The sequence below is a fragment of the Diabrotica undecimpunctata genome, chromosome 5 (assembly GCF_040954645.1).
Source record: "Diabrotica undecimpunctata isolate CICGRU chromosome 5, icDiaUnde3, whole genome shotgun sequence".
Lineage (NCBI taxonomy): Eukaryota > Metazoa > Arthropoda > Insecta > Coleoptera > Chrysomelidae > Diabrotica > Diabrotica undecimpunctata.
In genome coordinates, this window is record NC_092807.1 from 157,596,510 (window position 1) to 157,619,639 (window position 23,130).

Consider the following 23,130-nt stretch of genomic DNA (forward strand, 5'->3'; position numbering starts at 1 on the left):
TTTTATATATGAGACGCTGTTTGAAATTCATGCCAACAAAGGTAAGTTTAACATTACCTCCAACTTCCATGATCACGATACAAGATCTAGAGATGCTATTAGAGCACAACGTTTTAGGTTGACAAGGAGCATAAAAAATTCGGCAGATGTTGGTTTGTATAACTTTTGCCAGATGAAGTAAAACGTCTTCACTTGTTATCGTTTAAGATTAAAATCAAATCACACTTTTTGAAACATTGTTTCTATTCAAAAACGGAGTACCTAAGTACAGCTTTTACTCGATAGTACTAGTTTGGTCAGGGTATTTGTCTATTATGATGATATTTCATGTTTTTATACTTGTATTTAGTGTGTTTATCGTTTCTAAAATTGTTAATATTAAATATCTGTTTGTAATGTTTAAATTCGCAAAAAAATGTTTATATGTATGTATGTAAATTGTCACTATTACTTTGACTTGTCAAAAACAAAACCATTTTTGTATATTGACTAAATAAATTCTATTATATTCTATCAAATATAATAGAATTTACAAATTGTTTAGCATACGTATATAGTCTTAATTTATATTCTGGGAAATTATTATACAGGAAAACCTGCGAATTTGCGGAAATTAAAAGACATTGTTGTGTTTTTATATTTCGTTTTATTATTGAACGTATATAATATAATATAGGTATTTATATTTGTTGTTAAACTAGTACTTGTTATTATAGATAACCAAAGGTCTAACTTAGTAGTTTTTAATTCGTCTGTAATATTTTTGGTTATGTTTATTTTTCTAAAATTGCAATATCGGAACACGATCTGAAATGTTCTTGAGGGCCACATCCTGGTCTGGATTCTCCATCCTCACATATACCCCAACTATTTCCTGCAAATCAATTTAAAAAATTTATATAATAGCACATTTTAAGAAAATGGTGAAGTTATGCTACATTTTTTGATGATATATAGTGGTGTTGGGAATGAAACCAAAGACAAACAAGAATTCCCCTGATAGTACGTAGAAAATGTATACACCAGCTACAAGTAAGTATACGTCTGGAAGAATAAGTATACGTCTTAGGAAGAATTATGAATAAAAAGCTTTATTATAGTCGGTTCACTATATTTACGCGGGTTTTGGATTAACAAAATTATGCTAATGACTTATTGATAACCAGTTGCAGTAAACGACTTCCCAGAAAATTAGGTAAAAACTGCATTAATGGTCATATTTTAAAATACATTAAAATAACATTAGGGTAGGTATAAATTTGGTACAATATTGCAGTTGAATTGATTTTTTGCCAGTGTTGACATTGTATGTTTGGTGGAAATATTTAAAAATGCCTAGACGTGTGTTAGATGTAGATAGTCTAATTTGTAGTGTACATAAGTATTTTACGGATGAAAAAGAAAATGGCGGTCCTTTAAAATCGGTAATGTCTGTTCAACAACGCGTATGTGATGCTCTAGGAATTAGGGAAATCAAACTAAGAGGAGTATTACAAAATCGCAATAATGAACGGCCGAAAGAAGATCACCGAAAAATCATTGAAAGAAGATCATTGAAAACGAAAGATATTCCAGATGGAAAAAAATTGGAAATTCGTGATACCATTTATCGAATGCGAGCCAACAAGGAACATGTGACCTTAAATACAATTCTCTCGAAATTAAAAGATAGAAAATTTGACGAAATTGGCAGAACAAGTCTATGGCAAGTGATACATAATTTGGGTTTCAAATTTCAAAAGGAGGATAACAGAAAAGCCCTTTGTGAAAGAAGTTCTGTTTTGCATAAAAGAATTAACTTTCTAAGAAAATATTCTAAATTAAAAGAAGAAAGGGCAAATTTTATATATTTAGACGAAACATAGATATTTTCTAGGAGTGCAACCAAGAGAATATGGCAAGATGATAACGTAAAGTCTATCAAACATACTGATGGAGAAGGGAAGCGACACATAATTTTACATGCAGGAGGGAAATCGGGTTTTATAGAAGGTGCTGATTTAATATTTTCATCTAAATCAAAATCAAGTGACTATCACGATAATATGAACACAGAAATGTTTGTAAAATGGTTACATGAAAAACTTCTCCCAGGTTTAAGTGAGCCCAGCGTAATTATTTTAGACAATGCACCTTACCATTCTGAAGTATTAAACAAAAGTCCAACGAATTCTTGGACTGTTAATAAAATTAAAGAATGGTTGACAAAGGAACATATACCATTTACACAACATATTTTAAAATCAGAATTATTACGCTTGGCAAATATCCACGCAAAACCAAAAACCTTTGTTGCGGATCAGATTATTGAAAGTTACGGTCATCAAGTTTTACGTATGCCACCGTATCATTGCCAGTTTAATCCCATCGAATATATATGGGGAATAGCAAAACAATATTATGACAACCATATTGGGCCTAACGGTTATAGCGACGACGCAGTTCGGGAAACTTGGCAAAAGGCACTTTCAATTGTAACTCCAGAAGTGTGGTGCAACTGTATATTCAAGTGCGAGAAACTAATAGAAGATTGGTGGACTCGTGAAAATAAAATAAACGAAATAAGTCCAATCATAATAACAATTAATGGTGATGACAGTGATGATGATGACAATTATCAACCCCATAAATTTGAAATATCCACATATAGAATTAAAACGTGATGGGAGCGACGTACCGCCTCTCAAAATTTACCGCCGGGGGGTAAGAGTCCCATAGCCCCCCCTTAATCCGGCACTGGTATTTCCACAGGACTCACAAATTGTAGGTTCATATCTTTTTCTGGTGTGTTTTTTCTTTGTTCGTCAAGTTGATGAAGCTGAATTTCACTAGTAGAAGTAAAATGTAATTCTTCTAACGATTCTGGGGGAGGTGGTCTATTCGTCACATGACTCGCCAGAAAATCTCCTTCGTTAAAGACATCGCTTCGCCGATCAAATGGAAAAATGCCTGTCTTCTTGAAAGCTGCAGCTATGTTTACAGGGGTCATTGCTCGGGGATAGGCCACTCCTACAAATGATGACACATGATATATAGTTGCTGGATTAGCTTTATGCCACAAACGTAAGGCGTCATTGTAAAAGATATGAAAAGGTTTTAGAAGACCTACATCAAGCGCCTGTCATTTGTGTGTACAATAAGGAGGAACTGTCAGGATTGTAACACCATTCTCTTTGCACAAATTAATTCCTAATAAGAGCAAAGGGTTTTCTTTTGAACTTAAGGTGTGTGATAAAATGCTTCAATACTTCTATAAAGCACTGCGTGTAGCCAGTCCTAAGGTGCCCGGAGGAGCTCCTACCAACACATGACTTTTAAAATGCACCCGTGAAAATACCATCACAGGTGGCACTGCACTACCACAGACGTTTAATATGCAGCACGTTATAACTAATGTTCCTCGTTTAGGCTTTGGGGCTAGAACCTTAGTTGAACTGTTTGTGACTGCCAAAGTCCTCGTTTCATCCAGGTTATAAATTCTCAGATCATTTGAGAAATTTTCGTGCCTTCTTAAAACATTTTCTAGTTTTTAAAAAATTTTTGTTTGCATTAGCAAGATTAAATCCTGCTGCCGTAGCTAAACTACAACCTTCTTTGTTCGTAGGCTCAAATGTGGATGCCGTTTTCGAAATCCTTTCTACCAATCTATTAATGCTTGCCCTTACTATTCCCAATTGTCCGGTAGGTTAATATTATTAGCTTTGGCCAAATCATAGGTTAACTTGCGACAGTCGGTTACAGTTAGCCCATAAAATATCTTTGAGCAAGTCACAATGTATTGAACAAGAATTTCTTTTAACTGTGACGAAAAAACTTTGTAGTTAGGACTCATCCTACAAGTAGGTTCTTCTTCGTATTTTTTTACATATCTGCTTAAAGTTTAAAAGCTTAAGTTTGTTTCCTGGCAGCGCAGCGTATTTACATACCATTTGTAACTAAAAGTACCACCTCCCCCATTTGTTCGTCCGTGAACCGACCAACGGTTTTTGCAGTTTTCTTGGGACGCACCATACTGCAAATAAACAATGACTAGTTTAATTAGTTTAATTTTTTACCAAAAGAAAAATAACATAATTTTATAAGGAAACACTGAGACAACTTATAAAATGTCCCACTGCACCCACATATGAAATGTCTCACTGTAACCACATCACAATTTTTTCACTTAAACGACTTAAAAATGTTTCTGAAACTAATGCGTAAGAAAATAACACCACAGTTTGATTGTTAATATTTTTTTTATACAAACTTTAAAATTGCGAGCAAAACAATTACTTTGACAATGACTGAATACTTGAGACATCGACTAAGAACAAAATGCTTCAAACTGTCACTGCTTCTAAAAGATCAATGTCATAGTCATACCGAAAACTTATTTTTTTTCAACAATCGAAATTCAATTTGCCAAATATTGGCAAATGTCTCACTGTTCCCTCTGTCTCACTGTACCCTCTTTTCTCCTACATATTTTTGTTTAAAATGATCTCAGAAACATTTATTTTTAAGGCGTAACGATTCTACTATGAGGGGAGCTTATAAGGAGAAGTCGGTAATAGGGGTGGTAAACTTTTTTGCATATTTTTTGAAGTCCCAAAATTATTAGCAAAATTCAGCTTGTTTATATGATTTTTAGAGGTTTAGTAGCATTTTCCTGGTGTAAACCTTGTCCTATTGATCATGACAATGCGTGACTGGCAGATTGTAAAAGTTCTCAAATAAAATATATAATAAACATATAAAACCTACGTTTATTAATAATACGACAATTACTACCTAATACAATGTTCGTCCTGTTAATATTACCTGTTTTGTAAGTCCATCTAAGAACACATCTATCACATTTAAATTCTGGCAACTGAACTTTATTATATAGTATATAATCATTTTCGACTACTCGATAATTAGCCGAACCATCTGCAAGTAGTAAGTCCTGGAAACAATCTTCACCTGGTTCCGGGGCATTGGGATCTTCAAGTTGACAAAGACTAAAATTATAAATTCATTTAAAAATTTGAACAAAGCTAAAAAGCAAAATTTTAATAATAATGCTTGATATAATCTACAGTGATAGAATTTCTGAGAACCTACTACACCGTTTTGGGTTTCTATGATAATATAATAATTGTTGAGAAACACATCAAAATAATATTAACAAAAAGGATTAATTTATCATTGGAATTAAAATTCATTTTTTATTTTGTTTAAGTATAACAGTTGAAATGCATAATATAGGGGAGAGGGGGGCAAGTTGTTACATAATTGATTCTATTATTTATTTGGGCAATAGTAGATCTTTTATATGAAAACTAAAATCGGATTAAGGTAGTTGATACATTTACACAAATAATGTTAATTTTAATTTATTTAAAAAATCATATTTAACATTTTGTTATTATCAATTTAACTCAACTTGTAAATTGTAACAACATACCCCACTATGAGGCAAATTGTTACAGTCCATGGGGTAAGATGTTACAATAGAAAAAAATATTCTAAAAACTTCCCACAACATTATTTAGTGGTCACAGAAAGAACCCTTGCTCAGCTACAAAAAATATAAACATAACACAAAATGAAATAAAATAAAAAATGAAAATCTGAACAAACCTGTTTACAAGAATGTTAAACTAGTCACTATCGGACGAGCAGTGAATACAAATATAAAAATCATCGTCTTTTCCACAAGCAATATGTGCCCACTTTTGACACACAATGCACCGAATCCATTCTTCGTTTTTGGACTTCGAAAATGGAGATAAACATACCAGACACGTCGATTCCTCATCCTCTTCCGAGCTTTCAGAATCTGATTTTTTGAAGGTGTTTTTGGTAATGACGGTCCGTTTCTTACATTTTTTAACAGTAGTTTTTACCTTGTTTCTTGATTCACCTGATATGTTTCTTTTGGTTGCCCCCACATTTTTTTTCTTTGTCTTGCCTTTTCTTCCTCCTCCAAAGCTGATTTAATGGGAGTATCAGTCAAAACAGCGGAAGTTCTTTTCTTCCGATCCCCTTTGGATTTCCTTGGCATTGCTTTTGGATAAGACTTCAACTCCTGGGGCGTTATATGAGTAGGTGAATCGACAGGCTCATTTATCGCCAAGTTAAAATCTGTGCTTGTAGAAGGTTGCTGTTGGGAAGGAGTTCTATGTGTTTCGGTGCCAATAGGTGCCGGATCTATGACTACTGTTGCGTTTATATTTTCTGTTATTGACCTATTTGTTACCTCTGCAGGCAAGAATTCATCATCTTAAAAAATTTCTCTGTTGTATGGCCAAATTCCTGTCACACTAAATCCTTTTTGTATATTGAGAGGTGTAACAGCAAGAGGAAATGAATCTTTAAGAACGATAGGTATATCGTTAATGTTCATTACTTTACCGGGATTAGATCTTAACCATGCATCTGCAGCACTATTAAAATATCTTTTAAGTGGGCCAAATACCGTCCTATCAAGCGGCTGCAACTTGTGTGATGTATGTGGCGAGAAACTTAAAAGAACCACTCCATTTTCTTTGCAAAAATTCAACACCGGAATAGACAAATGAGACTCGTGATTATCTAATACCATCAAAACGGGTTTCTCTTTGCTACATCGTACAAACTGGACGAAATGTTTCATAAACAACAAAAAGTTATCACGTGTCATCCATCCAGAGGAATGAGACGCACCTACACAACCAGGAGGTCCATTGGCTACCATAACATCTTTGAATTTCTTTCTCGGAAATATTAAAAATGGAGATACAAAATTTCCAGTTGAGTTGACAGCTAATGCCAAGGCAACGATCGATGGTGAAAGTCTCCAACCACCTATGTCAATTTTTGACCATTTTGTTTTTTACCCTAAATTAAAGATCTATATGTATTTTTACTGTTTACAAGCTCCTATGTCATTATTTCACTAATTGGCCTCTAGATCGCAGCATTATCCACAGGAGCTTCTATGTCACATTTCTCGTTTTATACTTCTCCAAACTCTTATGCCAGTTCGCCACGGACATGCGAGTTTGAGTCCGGCTTTTTTCACCTAACCTAAATTACTATTACCTTTCATGTCAACAGATTCAATGTGCATTCAACACAGAGAATTTATTTCGTTTCGTGAATTTAAATCTTTGTTCAAAATCAAACATGGCAACATTGCCAAAACGGCACTATATCGTATCTTCGTTGTTATTGGTTCAATTACTACGTATGAAGCGGTAAATGAAAGAGGATGGGCTAATGAATATGTTATCACAAAAAACAATCGCAAAGACATCGCCAAACAGTATTACATCGTATCTCCGTTGTTATTGGTCCGATCGTGACGTTCGAGGCGTTAAACGCAAGGTGAGAGGATAATGAATACGTCAAGATAAAGACAGACGCCAAGATATTGCCGAAACGACAACCACGCTATATTAATATACTTAAAACGTAGTTTCAACGCTCAAACGTCAGCTAACAGATATCTAACGCGATCTAACATATAGCAAACGTATACCTGACGCTATCTAACGCATATCAGACGTATAGTAGACGCATATCAGACGTATAGCAGACGTATGGCAGCCGTATATCAGACGTATATCAAACGTACATCAGACGTACAGCAGACGTACAGCAGACGCAATCTAACGCAGAGCAGACGTATAGCAGAAGCAATCTAACTCATATCAGACGTATAGCAGACGTATAACAGACGCAAGCTGGGACGGAAAATCTGTCGGAAAAAACGAAATTTGTCAGAGTTAGAAATGAAAGAATCGTAAGAAATTATGTGCGTTAAACACAGAATAACGAAGGACATCACAACTACGCTATATTGATACACAACTTACAAATATGATTATTGATATACGATATACCATATCTTTTTGTTGCATACTATATTTTATCTACAACAATTACCATTTTACAATGATATTCAGATATAATCCAATTATGACGAGACCTGACCAAAGTATGCCATTCTTCCAGTATGACCAAACAACTAACGATTATTACTCGACATAGATATGAGTGGGATGATGACAAACCACTACTATACACAAATCTCCATTAAACGTACAATTGGCCAAGAGTCTTCGCGGAACGCTCACTATACATCGATACCTTGCACATTGTTGAACGTTGAGCCGTTTAGACGATAAAAGCTTAGTGTCATTTTGGCAATACGCTGCCATGTTTTTTTTCTGTGTCTACATATTTGTTGACCCCTCTTCTTTCCATCGATACCTTGCACGTTGTTGAACGTTGAGCCGTTTAGACATTACAAGCTTGGTGTCCTTTTGGCAATACGCCGCCATGTTTTTTTTCTGTGCCTACGTATTTGTTGGCCCTTTCCCTTTCCATCGATAAAATTGCACGTTGTTGTACGTTGAGCCGTTTAGACGTTACAAGCTTAGTGTCCTAAATGAGTCACAAATGACCAGAATGGACCTTAGCGATTTTTTATGGGATTTAACATGGGAAAATACGCTGTTGCTGCCCATTTACTGAAGCAAGAATATTCAGGTTTTTATATAGTCACTTTTTAAATTATTCACTCCATTTATACAAAGTTCACGTTTTGCTATTTCATTTATGCTAAATATGGTAGATTACATAACAATTTAGTCAACTGTTGTTAGATATTATTATTATTAATATACTTCATTTCATTTTATAAACAATTGTGTCGATTATCGATATCTCTTTCCACCCATTCTAGAACCAGCACTAAGGAAATACATTTCATTTATATCATAATAAGCTTATGTAAATTAATAAGTAATTTTCCTACCCTAATGATATGAAAAGAGTATTGATTAAGTTGATTCTCCAACAATAATTATTTGATCATTTAACTCAGTTTACTTACTTACTCCGTGGAGTTACAACCCTTCGTGGGTTTTAGCCGACTCGACAACATGCCTCCACTGTTTTCTGTCTTGAGCAACCTCCATCCAATTCTCCACGCCCATAGTGCTTAGGTCTCCTGCTATATTATCTCGCCACCGGAGACGAGGGCGTCCGCGTGGTCTCCTTCCAGTTGGGACTTCCTCCCACACCAGTCTTACTGTTCGTTCACCAGAATGTCTTCTGAGGTATCCTGCCCATTGGAGTCTTCTGAACTTTACTTCTTTTATGATGTTGGCGTCTGGGTAAAGTTCTTCGAGTTCTTTGTTAGTTCTTATCCTATATTGTCCTGATGCTTCATCCAGCACAGGGCCAAAGATCTTCCTTAGGATTTTTCTTTCCCAAACACATAGTCTCTCCTCGTTTGCCTTTGTTATCGTCCACGTTTCGCTTCCATACATCACAACGGGTCGTATGATTGTTTTATGGACCTGTATCTTCGTACGTCTTGTTAGTTGTTTCGATTTTATAAGGTTTTGGAGGGCATAATGACATCTGTTGCCGGCCTGGATCCTGTTGTTGATTTCTTGTGATCCCTTATTGTCTTCAGTTATTGTTGTTCCAAGATACTTGAATTCTCTAACGCGCTCAAAGTTAAAGTCATCGATGGTGATGTTCTGACAGATTCTGTCTCTGCTTTGGTTATTGCGGCTCATATACATATATTTCGTCTTGTTTTCGTTGATTTGGAGCCCCATCTTCTCTGCTTCTGCTTCCTTTTCGAACCTTTCCTCGAAAATCTCCTTCATCCTTAATCATCCTTTCCTATTAGATCGATATCGTCTGCAAATGCCAGTAGTAAGTTTGGTCCTTCTCGATGATTCAGAACTCAGTTTACGACGATTATTAACAAAATAGCATAGTTGAGGTATATTGAAATCATTACAAATTGATCTTATACAATATAAGGAAAACTGATTGGTCTGACGACAAGTTTCAAACAAAATGTGCCGTATTTAAAATTTAGTTGTTATATTCAGAGAAAGTATTTAGCTTGCAGGAATTTTCCATAAACATTAAAATAGGCAATTTAATAAAGTACAAAATTTTAGGATTTAGCCCGGAGGTAAAAGTGTTAATCTTTTTTGGGGTCACAAAATTAATATTCTCGCCAAAATTCCGCTTGTTCGTATGATTTTTAGGGGCCAACTCTCTGACGACTGGACTATATTTTTCATCTTGCTTATAGTAATAATAAAAAACTGTTTTACCTGTAAGTGAAGTTGCCAAGATGGTTCGCAGTTAGTAGAATTAGAACCTCAACAACTGAACCAGGGGCATAAGTCCCGGCAATAATGCCTTGACCATATATTCCAGTATTTTCATTTGGTTGTGGATGAGGATCAGTATAAGGATCTCCGCATACACCACATTTACCACCATTCAGTTCATTTTGGACCTTAAAAATGTTTTATTAATTTTATTTACTATAAAAATTACTAATCAAAAATGTTAATCCGAAGGGATCCCGACGAAAGAAGATACGTAAGACGTAGAAAGCATGAAATTTTTGACTGAAAAGTGTCAAAACATACCTTAAAACTGATATAACTGCAGATCACAATGCTGTAGAAGACAAGATAAAAATTAAACTACAAACTCAGAAGAAATAAAACCAGACATGAAAAATTTACAAGATCCTAAGACGGAAAAAGTAACAGAATAATTAACACAATCATTATCGGACTTAGAACTTCAAAATCTAACTACAATAAAACAGATATAAAAAAAAACTTATCCATTTGACATTGTTTAACATCTTTATATGACTTTACAATCATTAGAACTGAAGAAGTGCAGAAATACTGCACGAAACGTTTTCTATTAAAAGATTGAAATAGTTTTTTCATTTTTTATTTCTCCGTGAGAAATTCTTCTATATATATATATATATATATATATATATATATATATATATATATATATATATATATATATATATATATATATGTATATATATATATATATATATATATATATATATATATATATATATATATACAGTGTAGGTAAAACTTTATGGTCGGTATGTAGCTTACGTGAGATGGAGTGAGAAACACCTACTTAAAAAGAGGGAGGTATATTAGGTCAGCCCATTATATCGACGAAATAGCATTAGAACTAAGAAAAGAGGAGAAGTTCAACATTGCCAAACTTATTGGTTTTATTTGACCTGTTGTCTTTTTAGCATTTTATTTTAACAACATTCTAAGATAATCAAATTTGGGCGAATTGATTTAAATGGCAGCTTACTGTTTTTTATTTTAAATTTGCCACTATTTTTCTTTACAATAAGTTTAATTTATTATTTTGATTTCCACTTCGGAAATCGTTTTATGTAAATAAAATTTATTAATGTTTCGTATTTTAAGTACGATTTCCGAATTGGAAATCTAAACATCAAAATAAGCTTATTTTAAAGTCACATTGTGCCTTATTCGCAATAAAAATAATAAATTGAAATATCAAACCACAATAAAAAACCTTCTTACAAAATTATTTGGCAACGTCGAGCTCTAAAATAAAGACGTTGAACTACAAACTGTGTTCGTAGTTCTCTAACGAGAAAAACAGTAGAGGTGAGTCGTTGACGTTTTTATCGTTAATGAAACTGAACTGCTTTTCGTAAACAAGTAACAGGTTGAAAAACTAATAATTAAAATATTTAAGCGAATACATAAACAAACATGCTTTCTTGAATCAAAGAAAAATACTGAAATACTTTCAACAGCTTTTCAAATTTGTTGTAGTTGATTTATAACTAAGTTTTTCTTTGCAAAATTTGCATACAGCCTTCTCACTGTTAATGTCTTTCTCAAAGTGATGCCATAAAATACTAACATCTTTACGCGCAGACATATTAAACACACGATTAGTTAATAAAGTAAATATTTAGTACTCACAGAATAAATTCACATTTACGTTAGACAAAACACCAACTCCAAATAAAAATTTAGTTTGCTGAATTATATAAAACGTGAATCGGGGGCTCCAATGTGTTAATATTTCAAATTAAAAATAATCGATCATTGCAAAATTCAGAAGAAAGTCGAGCATAAAAGCTGCATCTTCTACAAATGTGCATTTTTTGAAAATACACTTATTACGCATGTACTAGGTGAATGATTTTAACTAAGAAAAAGACTTCTTAATTTAATATTTAAAATAAATAAATCCTTTAACGAATTATCAATAAAGATTTCAGCTTCAGAACTAGTTGGCTTCCCAGTGAGAAAACGTAGATTCGTTAACGACAAATAAACGGTTAAATAAAACAGTTCGGTAATTGGGTAATTCAACGCTCATCTCTACAGAACAGGAGTGATAATAAATATGTCATGCGTAATCACGGTAGTAAGTTGTTCTTTCATAAAGCATAATAGATAAACACAGTCTAGTAGGTAGTAGGTCACTATTAGTAAAGCATTATGAGGGAGCAGGTGTATTGTATTAAATTTAAACTGGACGAAAAATGTACGTCTTTTAATTAAAAATAAGACATTATTTGGTATTTTCCAAATAATATCTTTGAAACTATTTTCGTTAAGATTTTTTGGAGGTATTAAGTATGAAAATAAGAATTATTTCTATATGAATGAAATGAAAAAAGATAAAATTAGTATAAAATTTATTCTATAAAAATGAAATCAAATAAAAAATAATTCCAACACTACTGTTTAAATTAAAATAATAAATAAATTGATAGTTTCTTGTACTGAATTGCCCCCAAAGTACCATTTTATTATTTGTACCCGTTCTTCTGTTGTATAAACAGTCGGCATAATTATTTCTTATCTTCACACTTACAAAGTTACCTCCAAAAAGAAATACATAGCTGTCGACAGGTGGCTTCTCTCGTCTCGACGAATGGCGATGTTGCCAAAATTATCTTATATTATTCAAAATTGGGTTACAATTTCGTCAAATAAAAATGCGAATCTGTAAATTTTTCATGGATTTTAGAAATTTTGGACCAGTATTTGTGTCAAATAATGTTTCATTTTTAATATCATCATTAAGTTTTGAATGACAATATAATCGCACCACTGATCGCCAATTTTTTAAATCAATTCAATGTTTTAATTCAAATATGTAATAAGGCAACCCTGTCGCGTATAAGCTAAGCTGGATCGGAAATTCGCAAGACGTTCGTTAATGGGCGTGTCTAAAGAATGGGGAGGGGAGACCAAGGGGTAATATATTTGTTTTCTTTGTCTATTCGCTAAAAATATGATTTTATATCTGTGTTAGATATCCTGTTAAATTCTACCATACCGACCATAAAGTTTTACCTACACTGTATATGTATGTATAAATATAAATGTATATTAATAAAATATACATTTATAATAGTAGTCTAAGATAGATAATGGATAACAGTTTGATAGATAACGATTTTACTCAATAGTCAACAACATTCACTTCCTTAACATTTCAATTAACCATCATTACTTTGAATTTATTAATAATTGCTTAAGACTAAATTGGTTTCAAGTAAATAATAGATAATCTACCTTTCGATATTTTAATCTAGTAATAGGTGCTTGTATAAATGCAATAATAAAACAATAAATATAAACAAAATTTATGGTTTTATAAGTTTCAAATAACATTTCACATTTACTGTTTAAATAGTTTTTATAATGGTTTAAAAATGATAAGAAAATATTGATTTGTTACACATGAAAGGACAAACAATTCAAGTTTATAATTCGACGAAATGACGTTAAGGGGATAATTCTTCTAATTATGTCTAGTCCTTTTGCAAATCTATAGATAAATTTAGCAAAGTTATAGGAGGCTGTTTGTCGTTTTTCTTTTTATTTTTCTATTTTATGTAAAGTGGCTAAAAAAACAATATAAAAATAACCACGACCTGTTATAATAAATGTAGTGGAAAATTTCAATGCACTCCATGAAAAGATAAGCATGGCAATAGTTTCTTATCAATTTAAAATCCTAAATAATAATGCAGAGGAAGAACAAACGACGCTAGAATCGGAAACACCGCAAATTACCACAAATGAAGAACTTAATATAAATGTACAGGAAGTTTGGAAAATACTTGAAAACTTAAAGAACAGAAAAGCAGCAGGTAAAGATGGGATACCAAACGAGTTACTGAAATATTGTGGAGTAGTAATGACAAAACAATTAACGACATTAATTAATAAAATTTTAAAACACAATAAATAGACAGGATAGAAATGGGTAACTTGAAAATAAACCCAATTCTTATTAACGCCACTCAAAAATATTACGAACAAAACTTTGCAAGAATTAAAATGGGACAAGAAATCACCTCTCCTTTTCAAACAACAAAGGGACTAAGACAAGGCTGCTGTCTGTCACCCACCTTATTTAAAATCTATTTGGACAGATCCTTAGTGAAATGGGTAAAACAATGTAGAAACATGGGAATAACGGTAGAAGAAAACACGCTATATACACTTTTCTTTGCGGATGACCAGGTAGTAATTGCCGAAGACAGCTAAGATCTTAGCTATATGGTAAGAAAACTGCAAGAAGAATAAGAGGTGGCAGGTCTAAACATGAATATGATAAAATGTGAATATCTCTGAGTGGGAACAGATGAAATATGTGACCTAGTCTTGGAAAACGACAAAATCAAAAGCGTGCAATCCTGCAAATATTTGGGGGTCATTTTCAACAAGAAGGGAAATAGCGCAGATGAAATCAGGGAAAGAATAAACTAGGGCAGAGCAGCGACCCGTGCCTTAAACTTTCTTCTCTGACAAAAAACAATTCGACGGGAAACCAAAAAACACATTTACGGTAGTATAGTCCAAAGTATTACACTTTACGGTTCGGAAGTATGGGACGTCACCAAAGCTAATAGAAACAAACTTATGACGACAGAAATGGATTATCTGAGACAAAGCTGCGGTAGATCGAAACTGGAGAGAGTTAGAAACGAACAAATAAGTAACGAAATGAAAATGGAGCGAAATATAAATGATGACATAGAAAGAAAACAATTAATCTGGTTCGGACATGTTAAAAGAATGCCAGAGTACAGATAGCCTAGAAGAGTACTGGAATGGATCCCCCCTGAAAGAAGAAAGAGAGGACAACCACGGAGAAGTAGGCGCAACGATATTGATGAAGCAATGGCGGCAAGAGACTTGGAAGAGGCAACTGCATATGACACAAAAAGATGGAAATTGGGGGCGGAGAAGTGGCGACAGCCGTAATCAATCCGTTATTAAAAAAAAAATAAAACACAATAACATCCCGGAAAAATGGAGAACGAGAGAACTTATTTTACTATTCAAAAAAGGAGATAAAAAACATCCAGAAAACTACAGAGGTATAAACTTGTTAAATACTACACTAAAACATACAACTAAAATTTTACAAAGTGCTAATAAATCAAAGGATAAGTTTAGCAGAATAACAACAGTGTTTTCGTAGTGGAAGATCGTATACAGATGCAATATTCGTTATAAAGCAAATTACTGAGAAAACTGTCTGTGTCTGATTGACCTAAAGAAAGCGTTTGATAGCGCACGAACAACCGCGCAAAAGATGTAGTGACAACTTTCAATAGATGAATCCGCCAATGAACAAGCAGAATTGCTTATAAAAAGGAAGAAGAAGTGTATGTTATAGAAAATTGATGTCTATATTGAATGAAATAAACCTTGAGTATCACTCATTTGAGAACAAGCAGGAAAGGCAAATGAAGGTGATAGCAAAAAATTTACACTCTTCATGCAGTACAGAGAAGATAGTTGAGGACCTGCGCAAAAGAGGCTTCAAAATAAGTCGAACTGTAAGCAAGCTAAAGTGGAGAACTAAGTAACTAACAATTTTATGCTGGAATTTGAAAATAAGAAAGCATTGAGAAAATATTTCAGCTCATAGGAATTAAAGTTACCATTGATGCAATCAAGAACTCAAAATTCGAAGATTCTGTTAGTTAAGTTAGGCTAGAATTAAATTACTTATTGGTTTTATAGACTAGATTGTAATAATGATATTGGGAATATCATATTAATATCAAATAAAAAAAATGTTTCTTCTATCGGAGATTAAAATTCGTCATCGCTACTTCGTCATAGTAGAGAACAAGTTTCCACTACCGTAAATTGGGGTGAGATTGATCTCCCGGGGTGATATTGATCATTTGTCGTTGTATCACATATATGTAAATACAACCGGCAACAATGTAAAATTGTTTCTGGGCGTGGCACTATTCATTTCTTGGATCTTGGCTATGATCAGTGAACGTCGTTGTTAGTTTGCAATTAGCATTGGGAAGAAGTTATGTGGCTTTGAAATTAACCATATTTTTTGGCCCATTTTTATAGTTTGTATACTTTTGATGGTAGAGAACGAACAGAGGTAAGTTCGCTATTTCTAGTGTTGTAAAATTATTTTTTATGGTTCTGTAATAATAATTTTAAGTATCTAGCATTTTAACTAACGCCAGCCTTTTTAAGATGGCGGATAATATTGAATGGGGTGATATTGATCAAGTGATCAATCTAACCCCATGTTACGTACGTTCCAGAAATTAATTTATAATTTTTGTTACAGATTAAAGAATATCAATCAAAATGGAAAGAACGTACAAAAGTTAATTGGGCAGTAGAATGTATGGCAATTTTAATGGAGAACAAATTAATCAGGCGTTGCACGATGTATTGGAAAATGGATTATCGCTAAGAAAGGCCGCAAAAAAATACAAATTGTCCTACGGAACTTTAAATAACAAGTACCATGTAAGGAAGATTAAGAAAACAGGTAGACAATCTGTATTCACATATGAAGAAGAAGTAGCCATTATAAATAGCATTTTAACCTGTGCAGATTGGGGATATCCTCTAAGTGCAATGGATTTGAGAATGTTCGTCAAAAGTGTTTTGGACAAAACTGGTAGAAGTGTATCTAGATTTAAGGAGAATATTCCTTGAATTGACTGAGTAAATAGTTTGTTGAAGAAAAACGGAGGTATTGCTGGTAAAAGATTAGCAACTAATATTAAAAAAAGTCGAGCAGAAGTATCTCCGGACCTGATTAAAAAATACTTTGACAATTTACAACAAACGATTGAAAATGTTCCAGTTAAAAATATTTTTAATTACGACGAGTCCAACGTCTCAGATGACCCCGGAAAAAAATTGTGCATCTACCGAAGAGGTACTAATTATCCCGAAAAAATATGCAACCACTCAAAATCTGCTACATCGATAATGATTTGTGAATCCGCTTCAGGTATACTTCTGCCACCTTACGTCATATACAAGGCGGAAAATTTATGGGATGCTTGTCCCAAGAAAATGGTCCCAAGGGCAGCCCATGCTGCGAACAGCCATGCTGCTCACATGTCAACATTCAATGATTGGTTTGTCACTTGCTTCTTACCACATGCTAGGCGCCTCGATGGAAAAAAGGTGTTAATAGGGGACAACCTAGCATCTCATGTTAATCCAGATGTTTTGAGACAATGTGAAGAAAATAATATATTTGCATGCTTACCAGCCAACTCTACTAATATTTGCCAGCCATTGGATGTCGCACTCTTCAGGCCCTTAAAAGAAAGCTGGAGGAAAACCTTAACATCATGGAAAATGCAAAATTCCAATACCTCTGGCATTCCGAAAAATGAATTTCCTAAGCTGTTAAAGCAAACACTTGAAATCATGAATAAAGTATTACCTAAAAATCTAGACGGAGAGAAAAGTGCTGTAAAAAGAAATTTACTTTCTGGTTTTGAAGAATGTGGCATTGCACCATTCAACCCCAATCGAGTTTTGGAAAAGCTACCACAAGACGCTACTGATTAAGCCGAGCTTAGATGCTCTCTTACTAACTTTTTGAAAGACTTGAGGTACAATTCCGGCTCTGAAAAACCTAGACATAAAAGAAAACTGTTAGCGGCCGAACCTCGTCAAAGTGTTACAGCACCTAAACCATCAGAGGAGTCCAGTGACGATGATTCAAATAAAAACCTGGAATTAGATGACAGCAACAGTGATGTTGATATTAACAAAGATGAAGAGGAGGTTGAATACTTCTGCCTTTCATTAGAAAACATCACGAAGAGAAAATTCGTGTTAGTGAGATTTTGTTTGGTTCTCGCAAAAATACGGAATTTCGCTATCTGTCAGGTAAAAGGAGTTTTAGATCGAGGAAGATTTTCAAAATAATTGAAAATGACATATCCACTGTTCTCTTCAAGGAAGTAGTTGCCTTACTACCAGATCCGACACTTGCGACGATGTCTAATAGGATACAAAAATATCATTTTCGCGGAGAAATTAATATAAAAGAATGTTAAATCAAATTTTCTTTTTTTTTTATAAATTGTTCTGAGTTACATTTTTAGTTGTTCAAATATGTTTTTTTGTATAAATAAAGAATCGTACAATAAAAATAGTCTGATCATTCTCTCCCCGCATCATCAATCTCACCCCTTTGTAAAAATTTGAAAAACTGTCTGACCGAATAAGTCAGGGTTAAGATTAATTATATTCTATTTAAAAGCACTACTATTTCATGCTATAAAATCATCATGATCAATCTCACTCCAGTCACGGGTCTAAGATTGATTACCCTTTTTTATGAGATAAGTGGATTTTCTTAATAATTAAAACAAAACTAGTGTTAAATCACTACTCTTTAGATATTAATATAACTGAAGTGTTTAAATATAGAACAGTCACAAAAACGTTTAAAATTTAAATCAAATAAAGTTAAAATTGATCAATCTCACCCCATTTCACGGTATTTAAAAATGTTTACTATGTCATATTACGAGTAAAAGCAGAATTTTTAGTTCTAATTCGATTTGTTAAAGGAAATTCAAAGAATGTATCAAGTGAGCTCTATATATTATATCTTTATAATAAAGTTACCAACATTTTAACAGACGTACTTAAAATTAATTTTTATAGCAATAACTTACACGTGCCCCACCACAAAAAAGTTCGTTATCTTCATAGTTTGGTTTTGCGGCTTCATTAGATCTCCATAAAGAACTTCTTCCTGGAGGAGTTAACATCATACCATGTCCAGATATTTTAGTTACCAAGTAGGCAATAAATAAAAATAGCAATTTGAGTTTCATGATTTTTATGTTAAAACAGATCGAAGATCGATTGATATCTTGACCTATCTTATGGCGAGAAAACTGACAATTGTAACTATTTGCTCTGTATTTATTTGTTATGGAGAAAATTAATAATCTTTAAAGTATAAAGAATTTTTGATAAGATTTTTTAATGTCTCAATATTAAACCCTGCTATAAATAAAAGCTATATTGCTTTATATACTAAATCAAATATAGTGCCAATATTACATTTTTGTCCTGTTATCTAATAAAAACTTTATATGATACATTTATTATACTATTTGCGTATAATCGTCTATAGGCTGAGGACTAGGCCTTATTTTATGCTCGCATTTCTCATGCAATCCAGTAGGGTTTGTAGATCATTTAGACTATAAAAAAATAATAGTTGCTAGTAATACAGTGTCGTCGCCGTAGCGGAGATTGTTGATACATTCTTCGTTAATTCGGATTCCCTTCTCTAGGTTAGTGCAGGTTTCAGTGAAAAATTAATGCCTCACTACACACAAATTGGTTTAGCTCGAAGTGTACAGAGATAAAGTCATTACAACAAAAACATGATTCATTTAACCTCCATAAAAAGATTAAAGAAGCGGCAAGCTTATATAAACACAAGAACACTGGATTCCTGACAGATAATCAGGGAAACATAGTACTGGAAATAGAGCATAAAAGGGATATTTGGATTAAATACCTGGAAAAAACTTTTGAAGATATACGAAGTAACACTGGTATTACAACAAACACCAATTGCGAATCTGGACCACCATTTACAGTCGAAGAAGTAAAATATGCCATCAAAAGCACCAAAGATGGTAAAGCAGTAGGCCCTGATAATTTTCACTCAGAATTCTTAAAACTTATGGACTATAATGGCATAAAATGGTTGACAAATATATTTAACAATATATATGATACAGGCATAATTCCCCAAAAATGGTTAGTGTCAACTTTTATAAATCTTCCAAAAAAACCCAATGCGAGAAAGTGCGAAGACTATAGAATTATAAGCCTTATGAGCCATTTACTTAAAACATTTCTAAATGTCATTCACAAAAGAATATATACAAAATGTGAGGAACAACTAACAAGAACACAATTCGGATTTCGAGATGCTCTGGGAATACGGGAGGCCCTTTTTGCTGTACAGGTGCTATTTCAGAGATGCAGGGATGTGAATTGTGACATATACGTATGCTTTATAGATTACCAGAAGGCATTTGACAGAGTAAAACATGACAAATTAATGTTTCTAATGCAAGAAATTGGAATTAACAACAAAGATCTTAGAATTATCAGAAACATTTACTACAATCAAACGGCCAAAATCAAAATAGAAGACCAGTTAACTGATAAAATTGCAATAGAACGTGAAGTACGACAGGGCTGTATTTTGTCTCCATTGTTGTTCAATATTTATTCTGAATGGGTATTTAAGGAAGCTTTAGACGATTGTGTGAAAGGAATACTAATAAACGGTGAATGGTTGAATAACATTAGATATGCAGATGACACTATAGTTTTTGCCGATAATCTGAATGACTTACAGATATTAACAAATCGCATAATAGAAGTCAGCAACAGATACGGACTAGCTCTTAACATAAAGAAAACCAAATTTATGTCAATTAGTAAAAAACCAATACTAAACGCTCAACTTACAATCAACCAACAGAATATCGAAAGAGTCGAGCAATATGCATATCTAGGCACCAATTTAAATAGCCAATGGGACCACTCAACAGAAATTAAACAGCGAATCTTCTTCTTCTTAGAGTGCCATATCCCTACGGAACGTCGGCGACTACCATGCTTATAATATTTTTATACTGATCTCGGTCTTGCGCTACGTGTAGCAATTGGTCCGCTGTCAAACCTGTCCACTGCCGCAAATTCCTCAACCAAGAGAGTTTCTTCCGTCCTATCCATTTCTTTCCTTCGATTTTACCGTTGAGAATTAGCCGAAGGAACTCATATCTTGGTCCTCTGATTATATGTCCAAGATATTCAGATAGTTTAGGCCTCTTAATAATATTTAATAGAGTTCGTTGATGTCCCATTCTTCGAAGAACTTCTTCGTTTCTAGTTCTGCTAGTCCACGGAATTTTTAGTATCCTTAGATACAACCACATCTCAAACGCCTCGATTTTATTCATGATATCGGCGTTTAAAGTCCAAGTTTCACATTCATACAAAAGCAGCGAATAATAAAAGCAAAGCAAAATAAAAGCAAAAGCAGCATTCGTTAGAATGAGAACCATTTTCAACAGTCGAGACATATCATTAAAAACAAAATGCCGTCTATTGAACTGCTACATATTCACAGTTCTGCTCTACGGAATGGAAGCGTGGACACTGACTGTTGCATCTATGAATCGGCTCGAAGCTTTCGAAATGTGGTGTTATGGCGCATCTTACGTTTATCCTGGGTTGACAGAGTTACTAATGTGGAGGTCCTGCGTAGAATGGAGAAAGAATGTGAAATTCTCATGACCGTCAAAACTAAAAAGTTGGAATATCTCGGACATGTAATGAGAAATCAAGAACGTTACGGCCTTCTCCAGCTGATTCTCCAAGGGAAGGTAAATGGTAAGAGAGGACCGGGAAGAAGACGCATTTCCTGGCTTCAACTGAACTGTTCCGCGCTGCAATAAACGAAGTAAAGATAGCCGTGATGATCGCCAACATCCGGAACATATAGGCACTTTAAGAAGAAGAAGACACACATCATCTTCATCTAAACGGTCAACTTGCCTTCAGCTGTGTTTATTCGTCTTATATAGTCGTCTTTGTTGCCCTTATCAGTTCCTTATTATATTCAGGCCGAGCTATGCGATGATCGTCCCATTAACCTGATCTTTCGGCGAAATTAAATATTTGTTTAACTTGATTTCCAAGACCATTATTTTATCTGGTGGTCCCTAGATAGACTCAGATAGGGAGTAATAACAAGATGCAGATCAAATCTCCGGAAACGGAAATTCCCAACAGTGACGAACCATTATGAATGTGGAAAAAAAAAACAGATGACCTCCCATCTGTATCAATGTAATTTATGCCCATGGGACTAAACAACAACCACACCAAATGCGAAAAGTGCAGCCTATTTGAGTTCAATATTGTAATTGTTTGTTGTTATAATGATTTTTTATTTTATTTTATGTTGCTACTGACTGGTGTTTGTTTAGGTGTAGGCTAAGGTATTTTAAGTAGTTTAAGGTGAAATCTTTTTTCTTAAGCATGTTTTGAAGGATCGTCAGCGTGAATAAATTTCTCGGTATGAGCAGGTGTGGGTCTGTTGTTTGTATATATGTATATCAAAAATCGTTGGTACGAAAACGTTTCCCTCCGGAGAAAAGGGTCTGTTCTGAATCAAATAATGCAACAATAAGCAAAATATTCTGTCTTACCTTATCGTAAGCTGCTGTCAAATCTACGAATGCCATTATAAGGATTTCTACGAACTACTGTTCAATGAGTTATGTTAGTGCAAAAATTTGATCGGCGCAGTTCTTGATAGAACTAAAACTGCCTTATTAAAGGATGAGGTGTTTGTCATTACTTTTTTTGCTATTCCGTATATGTTGGTATAGCTTGCAAAAGAAACACAGAGAGAGGTTTTTAGCTACTAGGATTCTCTGGATTCTTGTCTGGATTTTGTAATTTTTCAAGCTTCATAGATTTTGTAGAGTTGCAATATACAGTTTCAGTGCTTGTACGTGTTCAATGTATGTATCACCAGCTGCATTTTTCTAATTCTTTAACCTATTCATATCATCGTGAAGTTTGTTAATAGACTAGTTAAAGAAAAAATCAGAATCAGAGAAAAATCACTTAGGTATTAATAGGTTTGCTAAGTTTAAAAGTGTTTCGATATTTTTGGAGCGTCACATTGATTCTTAAGTAAGTGTTCATCAGTAGTTGAACTTTAGTTTGATGTGACCTTCTTCTGTATAAAGAAAAGTAACAAAAATTTCTTGTTATAAGTCATGATTGTTTTTAATAATAATTTCCTCATTTTCCTAATAATTTACTAGATTACTAACAAGAGATTTTTGTTCTCATAATTGGATTCTTTTGAAAAACCAATCACCAGTCCAAAAGTACTGGAAATACTTTTTGGAGAAGGCAGATAAAATTAGAT

General features: G+C 33.6%; 1 protein-coding gene across 1 annotated transcript; it reads right to left on the minus strand.

Annotated features, from left to right (window-relative positions):
- Positions 1 to 636: 636 nt before the first annotated feature.
- LOC140442037 (uncharacterized) lies at positions 637 to 19,053 on the minus strand. The gene is made up of 4 exons (XM_072533076.1): positions 18,821 to 19,053; positions 10,098 to 10,285; positions 4,804 to 4,985; positions 637 to 874 (listed from the first exon to the last, which is right to left on the minus strand). The coding sequence occupies exons 1-4, from the start codon at positions 18,980 to 18,982 to the stop codon at positions 774 to 776; spliced, it is 633 nt and encodes a 210-aa protein (XP_072389177.1). The 5' UTR covers positions 18,983 to 19,053; the 3' UTR covers positions 637 to 773.
- Between the last annotated feature and the right edge of the window lie 4,077 nt (positions 19,054 to 23,130).

Bases quoted from the DNA above. Each gene is read 5' to 3' on its own strand.
- LOC140442037 (XM_072533076.1), bottom strand. From the start codon at position 18,982: ATGAAACTCAAATTGCTATTTTTATTTATTGCCTACTTGGTAACTAAA. The intron at 4,986-10,097 runs GTAAAACAGTTT...TTATAATTTTAG, and splicing joins CTTGGCAACTTCACTTACAG to TCTTTGTCAACTTGAAGATC. The intron at 875-4,803 runs GTAATATTAACA...ATTGATTTGCAG, and splicing joins TAGATGGACTTACAAAACAG to GAAATAGTTGGGGTATATGT.